The 14,772-nt window shown below is 43.2% G+C and overlaps 1 protein-coding gene across 1 annotated transcript in view; it reads left to right on the top strand.

The window, feature by feature from the left end:
* The window catches only part of LGI2 (leucine rich repeat LGI family member 2), a 41,339-nt gene extending 28,103 nt beyond the window's left edge, over positions 1-13,236 (top strand). Inside the window, exons 7-8 of the mRNA XM_060777872.2 lie at positions 893-1,057; positions 8,420-13,236. Coding sequence (XP_060633855.1) covers positions 893-1,057; positions 8,420-9,237 — 983 coding nt within the window. The 3' untranslated portion in view covers positions 9,238-13,236. The remainder of the gene's footprint in view (positions 1-892; positions 1,058-8,419) is intronic.
* The last annotated feature ends 1,536 nt before the right edge of the window (positions 13,237-14,772 follow it).

Here is a 14,772-nt window from a genome sequence, read left to right as displayed (position 1 = left end):
TTTCTTGTCTGAAGTTCCCCTGTTAGGCCATCAAATGCTAATCAAGGTGGCCAATTGAAACATTCACACCTAGCTCCAACAGACAAGAGTTCTTCCACCCACCCAGGAGTTTCCACAGATATATAAACCCAATTTTCCTAGTTTCCAACAGACCTCACAACCTTTGAGGATGCCTGCCATAGATGCAGGCGAAACGTCAGGAGAGAATGCTTCTAGAACATGGCCATGCAGCCTGAAAAACCGACAACAACCCAGTGATTCAGGTCATGAAAGCCTTTGACAATACACTTTTAAGATAGAAGAGGTGGTGGCATCTGTTCTTTTTTTTTTTTTTTGCTTGCAGATTTCACTGCTGCTCCTCAGAAATGTATGTTTCATGCAAAGCAGGGGTGATTTAAATCACTGCTTCTTAAACAGCTCAGTGTTGGGATCCTAAAATTTTCACTAAAAGTTTTCTGAATGCCACCTAGTGGCTGTTTTTAGACATTCACATGAATTTGTTGTGCAATGTTTACAGTCGACTCTGCAGAAGATGCTCAGCTGTACTTCCTAAAAGGGAAAATCTGCCTGTTTACAAACCTTGCAAATGCTGGTTTAGTAACAGTAAATGTTTTTTTTTAATATCAATATTATATATCTGTGTTGCTTGGGTGATGTAAAAAGGGCTTGCAAGTGGATAAAGTTTAAGAAGCCCTGATTTACATCACAAAAATGGGAATATGAAGGTGAAAGTGCTAAACTTTTACACCATCTATTGCTCCCCTCCAAAAAAAGAAAAACTGACACCAAAGCGAGTAAGTAAGAAACCAGGAACCCGTGTAGTTTCTTTCATGTTTTCTGCTGTGTTGAATTGTAATGTGTATTTTTTCCCCAATTAACTATGTGATTTCAGATTTTGTGGTTCATCAGATTTTACCCTATGAGTCCGTTTCAGTTGACACATTCCACTCAAAAAATGATGTGTATGTAGCCATTGCTCAACCCAGCATGGAAAATTGCATGGTATTAGAATGGGATCACATTGAGAAGAACTTCAGGAGTTATGACAACATTACTGGTAAAAACAAATAACATGTCTTTTTTGTATCAGTGCTCAATTGCTTAAAATTTCTGCTGCCAGCATTTTATTTTTAAAAATTGTACCAGGAAAATCAATAGTAGGAAATGGTCAGAGTTGCACTGGGGAACTACAACATGTTTCTCCCTGCTCTAATGTGAGCAAGATATATTGGGGGAACAGCAACCAATTATTATTAGATCTATTTGTACTAAAATTATTGCAAAGAATTAGGAACTTGTTATATGCTGTTTTCATCTTTTCAGAAGAACAAGTGCATACACCCAATTCAAACAGTTTACGAATGTCTTCATAACTAAGAGAACATAAGTATGTACATCATAGTGACTTGGGGCAAATGCAAAAAGCTGCAGTTTGGGCCACTTACTTAAAGCAATCATTTAGAAAAATCAATTGCACACATTATGTCCAGGGATATCACAAGGGCTATCTATAGCAGTGGTTCCCAACCTTTTTTGACCAGGCACTACTTGACTAGGAGCCACTTTGACCAAGGACCAATCTCCAATATTATTACCAAAAGGGTTACGAATCTGGTTTTGGTCCACTTTAGATTTGGTTTGGTTGTTTGGGGTGCTGATTCAGAAAATTGCATTGGATAAACCACATCAGCTCTAGTTTCCGATACAAAACATATGCCATCCAGTAGTCACTATCTGCTTGCCCACATCAGGGAGATGGAACGGGGTACAAATAAAGATGATGATGATGATGATGATGATGATTATTATTATTATTATTATCCTCCTCCTATGTGCGTGTATCTATCTATATCTATCTATCTCAAAGATATGAAACCTTCTTCCTACCCCATCCTATAAGGATGTAGCAGTCAGAAAAGCATTAAATGGGCCTGTGGACATGACAAAGAACAATAAGTTTACTTTTTATTGACTCTCTTTGCACTTAAAGTAACTGAAATGATATAGAATGCATTCCCATTGAGGTGGGCATCCTGTACAAGCATTACTAGAGTATAAAATTATCTAATGGTGAAGTTAGATAATTAAATAGATAATTACATAGTGCCTAAGAAGTTAGATAATTAAATAGTGCCTAATAAGTGCACGAACACAGTATCGGTAGCTTAAACATGTTTTTAAGAAATGGGAAATCAATTTCCGTTTCACCTTGTTTGATTGACTAACATGTGAAAAATAAATCTGTTAGATGCATCTGCTCATTAGGTAGGAATACAGCTGTCCTCCCCATGAAAGTGTATAAGGAATGGGATGCCACTGCTGTGGTTTCTAGAATGGGTACGCTACCTGCCATGGTCCCAGGAAAAGTGGAGGAGGATCCCGTCCTTCATACCACTTCATTTACAGTGTGGATCCTGGATTATTTTCTTCTTCCTACATGCTGTGAGTGTTTGCTTTACCAGGGAGATATCAGATGGAACGGAAATATGTGACAAACAAGAAGAGGAGGAACTAACCTCACGTGCCCCTGTAATGTCACTTACCCAGTGAATCTGGTTTCTCCTCCTCTTCTTGTGTGAATTGTATTTCTCTCCCCCCCCCACCCCCTGCTGTACCTTCCTTCATTTTTCTGGGTGTAGCACTTATTCATGGTACATAGGATGAGTCAGACCTGCAGGATAAGTGAAGTGGCACAAGAGGCTGGCTCCTTCTCTTCCTGCTTGCCATGAATGTCTGTTTTGTCTGGGAAAAGGAATTTAGGTACTGGGAAAAATGTAAATACATGGTACACCCACTTCTTGAACACCCCCCCCCCCCTCGATGGACTGTCACCTTGTCGTGGTGAGGGGGCTTGCGTGTTCCGATGAACCTGTGGGCACAACAACTGGAGTCGTGCACTCCCAGGAGTGGCCGCGGGGGAGGTCCCAGACCAAGCACAGTCCGAAGACCCAAAGACCTCAACGGCGGAGCAGGCGGAGGATAACATGGTACATGTTACAACGGCTGCGAAGGCGGAAGAAGGCTGCAACAGACTGAGAAGCCATGGTCATTGTGTTAAACTACATCACCAGTGGAACCTCATCTGTGAAGACTGTGTGTTGTTCAGTTGTGCACTGACCTCCACACATTAAAAAAACCCACGCACAGGCGTCTTCCAAAGAAAATAAAAACAAACCAACCAAAGTCCCATGGCGATCAGCGAGTGGCGACGGGGGCAGGACTGTGAAATCTGGAAGCCCCTAGTCACAGACTGGCACATAGGCGGTGGGTACTGACTCAGTCGTTCTACCTCAAGGTCCGAGGCAGTTGAGTAGTTCGGCAGCTGTATCCGCGACTGAGCAGCCCTTTTTAGGACCCACTCTGCTCACCCCACACGGGGAGGGGGCTAGAAAAGGTGCCCTAAACATAGTCTGCCTCACTTATCCCTGACTGGACTGCCGCGTCCAGTGGGGTCACCATCCTGCGGTCAAAAAAGAAAAATGAACTTCGGTACGTGGAACGTACGGACACTGATGGACAACAGTGACAGTGAACGCCCCGAACGCAGAACTGCCATCATCGCAAGGGAGCTGGGACGCTTCAACATCGACATAGCAGCCCTTCAGGAGACCCGGAGAGCAGGAGAGGGACAGCTGAAGGAAGAAAAAGGAGGCTACACCTTCTTCTGGAAGGGACTGCCCGAAGAAGACCAAAGAATGCACGGAGTTGGCTTCGCTATAAGAAATGATCTGATGAAACATCTGTCCGAAGCACCCACTGGCATCAATGAACGACTCTCCACTCTCCGAATTGATCTTGCCAAAAACCAACGGGCAACCATCATAAGTGCCTATGCACCAACACTAGACGCTGATGAAGACATCAAGGAGAAATTCTACTATCAGCTGGACACTGTCCTATCGGGGATACCTAAGGAGGACAAAATCATTCTCCTGGGGGACTTCAATGCAAGAGTCGGGCGAGACTTCGACCTGTGGCCAGGCACCATAGGAAAAGACGGGATTGGAAACAGCAACTCGAATGGCATCCTGCTTCTCACCAAATGTGCGGAGCACAACCTTGTCATCACCAACACGCTCTTCCGCCAGAAAAACAAGTTCAAGACATCATGGAAGCACCCCCGGTCAAAGCATTGGCACCTCTTAGACTATGTAATCACACGTGCCAGAGACCGCCGTGACGTACTTCTCACAAGAGCCATGACAGGTGCTGACGACTGCTGGACCGACCACAGGCTAATCCGATCCACGATGGCTATCAAGATCGCCCCCAAGCGCAGACTCCAAGGAAGAAAGACAAGGCGCAAAATGAACACCCAAGCCCTTCAGGAGCCCTCCAGACGAGCCCATCTCCAAACCGCCCTCAAGGACCATCTACCCACAGTACACCCTGAAAATGTTGAGGAACATTGGAACAAACTGAAGACCTCCATCATCCAAGCCTGCGAAGAAACTATTGGATACCAAGCCAAGAAACATCAAGACTGGTTTGACGAAAATGACATCGAGATCCAACAGCTAATCGACAAGAAAAGGAAAGCCTTCCAAACATGGCAGAGAGACATCAACTGTGCTGCTAAGAAAAAGATCTACGCCAGTGCAAAAGCTGAGGTCCAAAGAAGGACAAGAGAACTCAAGAACATCTGGTGGACAAAGAAGGCTGAAGAAATCCAACACCTGGCAGATACCCATAATGCTCAAGGATTTTTCAAAGCCACAAAGGTCATCTATGGGCCAAGAAACCATGGCATACAGCCTCTACGCTCATCAGACGGAACCAAACTCCTGAAGGACCAAAAGTCAATTGCACTACGTTGGAAAGAACACTACCACAAATCCCGCAACAACAAACCAGGGATGAGCTTGCAGCACTGCCTAGTTTGGAAGAAGTCAGCAATGCCATCAGCCAACAAAAGAACAACAAAGCCAGCGGACCGGATGGGATCCCTGCTGAAATCTTTAAAGAGGGAGGACCTGCGCTGACACACCAACTCCACCAGCTCATAGAAAAAGTGTGGATGACCGAGAAAATCCCAGCAGACTTCAAGGATGCCACCATCATCACCCTCTTCAAAAAAGGGGAAAGAACAGACTGCGGAAACTATCGAGGTATCTCCCTTCTAACCTCTGCTGGAAAAATCCTCGCAAGAATCCTTGCAAACCGCCTTCTGCCCCTCTCAGAAGACACCCTCCCAGAATCCCAGAACGGCTTCCGCCCCTCCAGAGGAACTGTGGACATGATCTTCACTGCACGACAGCTCCAAGAAAAATGCAGGGAACAAAACCAACCTCTGTACATGGCATTCATCGACCTTGCAAAGGCATTCGACACAGTGAATCGCAGCGCTCTCTGGACCATCCTCCAAAAAATCGGGTGCCCAAGCAAATTTGTGAACATCCTGCGGCTCCTCCACGATGACATGATGGCAACAGTCTTGGACAGCAATGGCTCCCAAAGTGACCCATTTAAGGTGGAATCGGGTGTCAAACAGGGATGTGTTATTGCCCCAACTTTATTCTCCATCTTCATCGCCATGATACTACACCTTGTTGATGGGAAGCTTCCCACCGGAGTGGAAATCATCTATCGGACAGACGGCAAGCTATTTAACCTCAGCAGACTGAAAGCCAAAACCAAGGTCACAACAACATCTGTTATAGAACTCCAGTATGCTGATGACAATGTCGTCTGTGCGCATACAGAAGAAGATCTACAAGCCACTCTCAACACCTTTGCAGAAGCATACACAAAGCTTGGCCTGTCACTGAACATCGAGAAAACCAAGGTGCTGTTCCAGCAGTCACAAGCCAATCCCTCTCCAATGCCAGAGATACAGCTTAATGGTGTAACATTAGAAAATGTCGACCATTTCCGCTACCTTGGCAGCCACCTCTCCACCAAAGTCAACATCGACGCCGAAATACAACACCGCCTGAGCTCTGCAAGTGCAGCATTTTCCCGAATGAAGCAGAGAGTGTTTGAGGACCGGGACATCCGTAGGGATACTAAGGTGCTTGTCTATAAAGCTATTGTCCTCCCAACCCTGCTATATGCCTGTGAGACGTGGACTGTCTACAGACGTCACATGCAGCTCCTGGAACGATTCCATCAGCGCTGCCTCCGGAAAATCCTGCAAATCTCCTGGGAAGACAAGCGGACAAACGTCAGCGTGCTGGAGGAAGCAAAGACCACCAGCATTGAAGTGATGGTCCTCCAACATCAACTCCGCTGGACAGGCCACGTTGTCCGGATGCCTGACCACCGTCTCCCAAAGCAGTTGCTCTACTCCGAACTCAAGAATGGAAAACGGAATGTTGGTGGACAGGAAAAGAGATTTAAAGATGGGCTCAAAGCCAACCTTAAAAACTCTGGCATAGACACTGAGAACTGGGAGGCCCTGGCCCATGAGCGCTCCAGCTGGAGGTCAGCTGTGACCAGCAGTGCTGCAGAATTCGAGGAGGCACGAGTGGAGGGTGAAAGAGAGAAACGTGCCAGGAGGAAGGCGCGTCAAGCCAACCCCGACCGGGATCGCCTTCCACCTGGAAACCAATGCCCTCACTGCGGAAGAAGATGCAGAGCAAGAATAGGGCTCCACAGCCACATGCGGACCCACAAGGAAACCCATGATGGAAGACCATCTTACTCGTCCAACGAGGGATCGCCTAAGTAAGTAAGTGAACACCCCCCCCCCCCCCACACACACACACACATATACAGACGCACACCTCCTGAGGGCAGGGCTGCCATGTGAATATTCACACAGCAGCCCCAACTTTGGGAAGTAGAGGTGACAGCACAAGCTCAAAAATAATAAAAACCATGGATGTGAAGATGGAGGGATTTCTCCTCTCTCTTTCTCCTACTGTCACCACCTACAACGATATGTGTTGTTTTCTACTTTCAGGTAGAGGAAACAATCCTCTTCCACTTCACACCCGGAAGATCAAAACAGATTTTCAAGTTACCAGTTGTTAGCTAATAAATGACAATGTGACACTTATTTAGCTGCATCTGGCTGCATTATAATAAACAGACCCATTAGCATGCTTGAAACTGCTCCAGCTCATCCTCATGGAAACACTGCTGCCAGGATATCTGTGCTAAAGCTAGACCAGATTTTTTAAAATGTCTTTATTGGACTTTGAAAGAAAACTTGCAATAGAACAATGGGAAACACAATTATATTCTGGCAGGATCGGTGCCTTATTCACATGGACCTTCAGGACCTTCTCAGAATGAGGCAGAAAAGAAGAAACTAGATTTTTTTCAGGGCATCTTCTCATAGGGTTAGCTGGGCTAAAGCATCTGAGGGGAAATTATGCATCAGAAAGTATGGCCAAAGACCAAGATTTTTCTGATCTCCTGCAACATCTGAGGATTCATGTTTGGGAATCAACAGTCGAGCTTCAGACATTTGCTCAGAGATTGGTTTTAATGTTTTTCTGGCTAACAGGCGATCATACCAACATTGATGCAGTGATAGTATTAAGCTTACACATTTATATCTTTTTATTACTATCTTTGGAAACAGAAGGTTTTTGCATCAATGCCCAGTCAAAAAACCCTATGTCTGAAAGAAATCATACTGTTTTGTGTAGAAGAAAGATAATTATATCCAACGAAAAGTTTTCTCTTGTCTGTTTTTCTATCTCACTTTGGATGTAGCTATTCTTAGAGCTACATCCACTTCCTATAACCAGAGTTCTCTTCCATCTCTGCCAGACAAGCAACAACTCTGGCATCACACCTTAACTCACTGTTGTTATCTTAGAATGAGTTGCTGTAACAGAAGCCTTTCTTTATTTCTCCTAAGTTGCTCTTTGGTGTCTTAAACATACCTGGCAGTGGTTCCCAACCTCTTTTTGACCAGGGACCACTTTGACCAGGGACCATTCTCCAATATTAGTACCAAAAGGGTTATGAATCAGCTTTTTGTTAACTTTAGATTTACTTTGGTTATTTGGGATGCTGATTCAGAAAATTTTATTGGATAGACCACATCAGCTCTAGTTTCTGATACAGAACATATGCCATCCAGTAGTCGCCATCTGCTCATCCACATATTTAATAATCTAGAGCTGATGTGGTAGTAGTAATCTTTCATGGGTAATCAGCCTCTCTCCTCCCAACACCCCCATTGCCTCAGTACTATAACAGGGTTTCAAAAGACCCACCGCTCTCATTACTGCATGGTTTCAAGGCAACAGTGTAGTAATGGTGAGGCCATGGAACATGTTTTTGTTCTTGTGGACCACTGGTGGTCCACCCACCATAGATTGGGCACCACTGCCTTATGGACTGCATCCTCTTTTATAAAAAGTACATTCAAAACAATGAAAGTTAAGCCAGTATTTTGACTCAAAGGCTTTATTTCTCCAGTTGTGTTCTGCTAATATTCTTGTTTTCTTTGCACCAACAGGTCAGTCCATAGTGGGATGCAAAGCAATCTTGATTGAGGATCAAGTTTTTGTGGTGGTTGCTCAACTTTTTGGTGGCTCACACATTTACAAGTATGAAGAAAACTGGACAAAATTTGTCAAGTTCCAAGACATAGAAGTCTCCCGCATTTCAAAGCCAAATGACATAGAGCTCTTTCAGATAGAGAGTGAAACCTTCTTTGTCATTGCAGATAGCTCGAAAGCTGGGTTGACAACCATATATAAATGGAACAACAAGGGATTCTATTCTTACCAATCCCTGCACGAATGGTTTCGGGACACAGATGCTGAGTTTGTTGATATAGATGGAAAATCTCATCTGATATTGTCAAGCCGCTCACAGATTCCCATTATCCTTCAATGGAACAAAAATTCCAAAAAGTTTCTCCCACACAGTGAGATCCCCAACATGGAAGACGTGTTGGCTGTGAAAAGCTTTCGAATAGAAGATACCCTCTACATCACACTCACAAGATTTATTGGTGACTCAAGAGTAATGAAGTGGAATAGCAAACAATTTGTGGAGATTCAGGCTCTTCCTTCTCGGGGAGCCATGACCCTTCAGCCTTTCGCCTTTAAGAGTCATCATTACCTAGCCTTGGGAAGTGACTACACTTTCTCCCAAATTTTCCAGTGGGATGAGGAGAAGAAGCTCTTTAAAATATTTAAGGAGATCTACGTGCAGGCGCCTCGCTCGTTCACAGCTGTGTCAACAGATAGAAGAGATTTTTTCTTTGCTTCTAGTTTTAAAGGCCACACACAAATATTTGAACACATCACTGTTGATTTGAGTTTATGAAGAAGCTCTGGGAGCGGGAAATTCATACATAATGACATTTTCATATTTTAAAACAAGCAGGAAAAAAAGATCATTCACTTCTTGAAAACAGGAAGTAGCCATGGTATTAGTCAGAAGTTTTCTGAATTTTTTAGAAGTTTGCATATTTAATCAGGGATTGCATTAACTTGGATCTAACTGCATGCCCACATTACCATTGGTAAAGATACTTTAAAACCTATTATTACCTAGAGAGGGAATGTGATGCATTAAAAACAATTCTAACAAATCTGAAAGAATGGTGTAAAATTGAAGAAAGAAAACCAGAAGAGATAGGACAGGCCCACACATTAAATTAAAGAAGAGCAAAATCTATTACTTTGAGCCAAGCTTTCCAGAACTGGAATTTAATAAGTGACTCTACATACTTGATTGCCATGTCTAAAAGTGACAACAAAGAAAAAAAAAGTCTATTAAGGTCACAAGTGTGGAAATCAGCCCTTGGCATTGCAGAGGAAATGAAAACAGCTCAATTTGTTCGCTTTTGGGGTGGCTGTTGCTGGAGTCATGTCATGGTCCCTATGTCATCCATGCACGATTGGTTGCCAATCTGCACTGAGTTTCCAAGAGAGAAACAGTTGTCACCAGTGGGAAGAACTGTGGTACCAGTCACTAAAGGAAAATAACTGCCAGTACTCATATAGCTGAGGAACACTTCTGTAGAGCGCAATAGGGAATTCTGATTTGGTGGAAGTTGATTATGTTTGTTAAAATTTGCCTGCCTCATCTGTTTTAAGGGAAGGGTAAACAGTGTGCATGTGGCACGTTCCGTAAAATTCTCATCAAGGTGGCTACCTCATGGCAGACCTTCAGTGAATGTGATCAAACTCTAAACCAATTCAGTTAATAGTCAGCCAGCCTCTGTTCATATAGTGATTTTCATGGCTTAAACGTAGTGAAGGCAAGGCATATGTCTTGCTGTCACAGTTTAGCAAAGAAACACGACAAGTGACAACATTTTGCTACTGCAGTTGTTTCATCAGCTCTTCCATCAGATGGCCTCAGTCCTAACCATAAACATTTCTCAATGCCATGGAAGGAAATGATGCACTTGTTTAATGCTGCTATTGAAAGATGTGAGAATGTATAGTCCTTAACTTTGTTTGGATCACGAACCATTAATTCTGCTTTATCTGATTAATTTTGATCTGAGTTTTGGTACTTTTTATGCTATGGGTCAACTTGAGTCTTATTTGCTTTGTTTATCTGTTTCGTTCACGCCATGAAAATTCTGAATGAACTTCTCATTTTGGTTATGATTCGGCAATTTAGTTAGACCTAATGTGCAAATGGGAATATTATAAGCAACAACAAGTTTAGCTTCAAATTATTAAGTATTTCTAAATGAAATGAGCTGTGTGTGCATCTAGTTCCCAATATAAATAGAGGGAAATTTTAAAAGAATTCCACCATTTCATAGTTTCAGGATTGCTCCCCATCCCCCACCCCCAGTTAGCATTAATTATTTCCATTTTTTGGGGGGGGGGGGGAATGCCTACAGATGGAATAGGGACACTAGGATGACAATAATGACAGCAGAAAGCACATTAACTTGTAATCCAGTGTATAGACCACACTGTACTTTAATTCTTTTATCATATATATCATTTTGTACTTCCTAGGACCTAGACAATTCAGAAAGAAAATCTAATTTCCAAGAAATTTATTTTCCTTTGAGGTCCTTGTGAAAACGTTTACAACCCTTATCACAATACATCTGAGTGTTTATGATCCCCTTCTTTGTTCCTGAGAGCCCAACTGCCCAGGTAATGTTATAAGCTTGGCAGGTTGAAACCTAGGGCATATCTACACTGACCCTTTAGATTGGTGTGTGGTGTGATCAGCTCTGTGGCAGCTAAATGGTACATGGGGGCTGATCCTGCTTAATGCAAGGAAAAGCAACTTATACAGCTTCTCATCTAGGTCAAGCCAACTTGGGAAAATATGGCTCCTGAAGCAGGGGTCAGGTTCTCCTTTGAGTTAGGACTTGTCAAGGCAACACAGCCAGTTCCTAAATAGAACCAGCTTCATGTCCCCTCCCAACCCCCCATGTTGTGTTTGGCTATTGCCATGACATATCACTTCATCACACAGGGCTTGGGTTTCATCCAAGAATGCTTACAGGACAGAGCTAGGATGGAGCCAGATGGAGCCCATCACATAACGTAGCGCTACTTCCACCCTGGAAGCATTGTAATCCAGAGCTCTGAGAACACAGGTAGGAAAGCTGGGGACAGTGCAGAGAGAAGCAGGGCAGTAACAGTTTCAGCAGTGTGATGGGAAAGGGGGCAATGTGGGGCACGAGACAACAGTTTCCCCGACTGCCCACTGGATTTGCCCCACTCTGCCCTATCGACAATCTTGCTAGCACCTGTCTTAAGAACCCAAAGTGATGAGGTCAATGGGCACCTACATTACTCTTGAGGGTCCACAGGCATTTTTGAGGTTCCCGTAACTTTAGAAGGAGGCTGGGAAGGGGAAGAGTGGGGAATTTCAGTGAACCTGGTAGATCCCCAAGAGTAAGGTAGGTGTCCATGTCATTGCTCTGATCAACCAAGGAGAGAAGTGACAGGTAGCTCCCCTGCCCAGAGACCTATCTGCCACAGGAAGGCTCAGGGAGTTTTTCAGGCTACAAAACAGGCCCAATCCAGCATCCAACACCAGACCGGGCCCATTTTATTGGTCAATGCAAAGGGCCTTTAAAAATGAACATGCAGTGAAATAGTTCACAATCTCACCTTCTTTTATGGGTCCCTTTCTCCCACCTGCTTTAGCAAAGAGTCTTCATATTCTTCTCTGCTGGAGATGTGAGAAGATAATGGAGCAATGAGGAGCAATGAGGTCCTGGACAAAAGGGACAGAAAGTGCAGTGAAAGCAGGAACACTTCTTATTGCTAAAGATAACAGTGTGATCTTTGCCATGAAGCCTGCCAACTCTTAACTCATAGACATCAGAGCTGACAGTAGTGCCAACAAGGCATCAGATAAGGCATTCTTATTTTTTTCCCTGTCTCTCCTTAACAGACCTTTTCTTAAATTAGACTGAAGAAGTCTGTGTAGACTTGCATGCCAAGCTAGTTCTTCAGTCAAGCCATTTCTTCAGATGGCCCTTCTTCTATTGGTCTTTCTTCTGATGTTGATAATATTTTATATAACATGTTTGCATTAAGTGAGCCAAAATTCTCTTTTATCCCTTACCTATTTGAGATGCACCAGCAAAGTGATAACTGATCACATTGGTGTTAAATGAAGCATGGGAAACGTTAGCAGCAGGTCACTCCAGGCAATCTAGCTGATGAAAAGCTCTGCTGATGCTGAAATGAAGCCGGCCCAGTGAATGATTCAAGAACCAAACTTTGTTCAGCAGGCTTTAAAAGTAAATGTTACAGATGACAGAATGAATGCAGGTTGTGGCCTTCATTCATCATAACTAGAGTGGCATTGCCGTGTGTGGCTTTGTCATGGCTGGCTGGGAACAGGCTGTGTGTTTCGCCAAACAAGCCATGCTCGCTTTTTCTGTCCAGGTTACAAAACAAAATTGTCCTATAATAAAGCAATATAATGATTTTTCCTCAATGGAACAGAGTATAGACTTTATCCAGAAAGTAAACTTTACCTAGTCAGCTTGCTGTCTGTGGTCAGAGGCCACTCTCAGGGTTTTGATATAGCAATATTTGGCATGCTAGAGCAATAAGGTGATAGCCAAAATCCAAAGAAAATATGAAAGGATCTTGTGACACCTTGGAGACTTATAAATACATTAGCGTTTATGGATTCAAGTCCACTTGTGTCAGAGGCAGGCAGGAAAGGTTATTCTTAAATAAACATAGTAGTCTTTAAGGTACCCTGAGGTTCTTTCTTGTTCTTGCTACATTAGGTGTAAAATGGCTACCCCTTCCGTAATCTGAAGAAAATGATGCATACTTATGTCCCACTGGCATCAAGGAGACATGTATTTCACTCCTCCATTTTTTCAGTGTCTTGCAGGCATATGCCATGATTGCTGGATGATGTACATCAGTGGTTCTCAACCTGTGGGTCCCCAGGTGTTTTGGCCTACAACTCCCAGAAATCCCAGCCAGTTTCCCAGCTGTTAGGATTTATGGGAGTTGGAGGCCAAAACATCTGGGGACCCACACTCTCCACCCAGCATCAATCCACTGTAAAATTCAGTTAAACATTCTCAGTATGACAAAATCTGGAAGACACTACCAATAGGATAGTGGGTAAGAATCCCACTATCAACCAAGCTAGAGCTCTGAAACATTTACTGATTTCAATGTACCTATTTTTGAAAAGGCAACAGCATGATCTGTTATAAGCATGAATGTTGACTTTTATGTTATAATGTGCAAAGTAAAACAGATCATGATGTAATAAGTTTTAGGTAATATCATTAAAAGAAAGAGAATCCTCGGAAATGATCGAGTATATGGCATGTGTTGGTTTTTCTCTCTTCCATAAAGCAGTTTCATATCTATGGTAGACTGGGTTTCACTCCTTCCTTTCAATACTTAGAATCATAAAGTTGGAAGAGACCACAAGGACCATCCACCCCTCACCCCGCCATGCATTCTGATTCTTTTCTCCATCCTCATGCACAACCACCATGTCACTCACGCAACTACGTGACAAAGCTCAAAACGAAATATACTGTCTGAGACAAAGATCACCCACTGAGACTTTGAAATTGTACCTCTCTGTCCTAAACCCAACACCATTATAATGCACTGGCTTCATTTGGGCTGCATTGTGCCTCTGTTTGTAACATTCCTTTCAGAAGGGTTTCCCACATAAGAGGCAGACTGTATATGTCAACCACTAACTGTTCTGTGTAATAAATTTATAATTAAACTGCCTTTGGTGGACCACAGATCTGATATGGTATACAACATCTTCCTGGAGACAGCAAGTATTTTTGGTGGGTACTGGTATCATAGTTTCATTAGGCCCAGGATGGATTACTACTCTCATAATTCCTTTGGTAAATGCTGGCTCATGCTGACAGGAGTTGCAGTCCAGCAACTTCTGGAGGGGCACCATTTCCCACTCTTTGCATCGCCACTCTTTATTGAGCCAAACATTTTTCCGGTTTGCTGAGGGATCCCTTATGAGTCCTGTGCAGTTAGATATGTGTGGGTTCACCTCTGATATCCGGCTGTGGTTCTTCCATTAGTATGTTTCTCTTAGAAAGCTAAATATATTGAAACAGCATTGTTATGAATTGATGATGTAGGATATGAGAAAGCCAGGAATTCTAAAGAAACAATTTTCAGTACTTTACGATGATGATGATGATGATGATGATGATGATGATGATGATCCAATACAACAGCCAGCAGAGTGATCTTGTTTGCTGTGGACTCATCTTGTTGTGTTTCAAATAATAATAGTAATACACTTTATATTCTGCTTTATCTCCCTGAAGGGACTCAGAATAGATTACAATATAAACATATGAGGCAAACATTCAATGCCTTTTACACACAGCAGACA

Source organism: Anolis sagrei, chromosome 5, assembly GCF_037176765.1.
Source record: "Anolis sagrei isolate rAnoSag1 chromosome 5, rAnoSag1.mat, whole genome shotgun sequence".
NCBI classification, from domain to species: Eukaryota; Metazoa; Chordata; class Lepidosauria; order Squamata; family Dactyloidae; genus Anolis; species Anolis sagrei.
The sequence above is the reverse complement of the archived record's forward strand: the minus strand, read 5'-3'. Positions and strand labels throughout refer to the sequence as shown.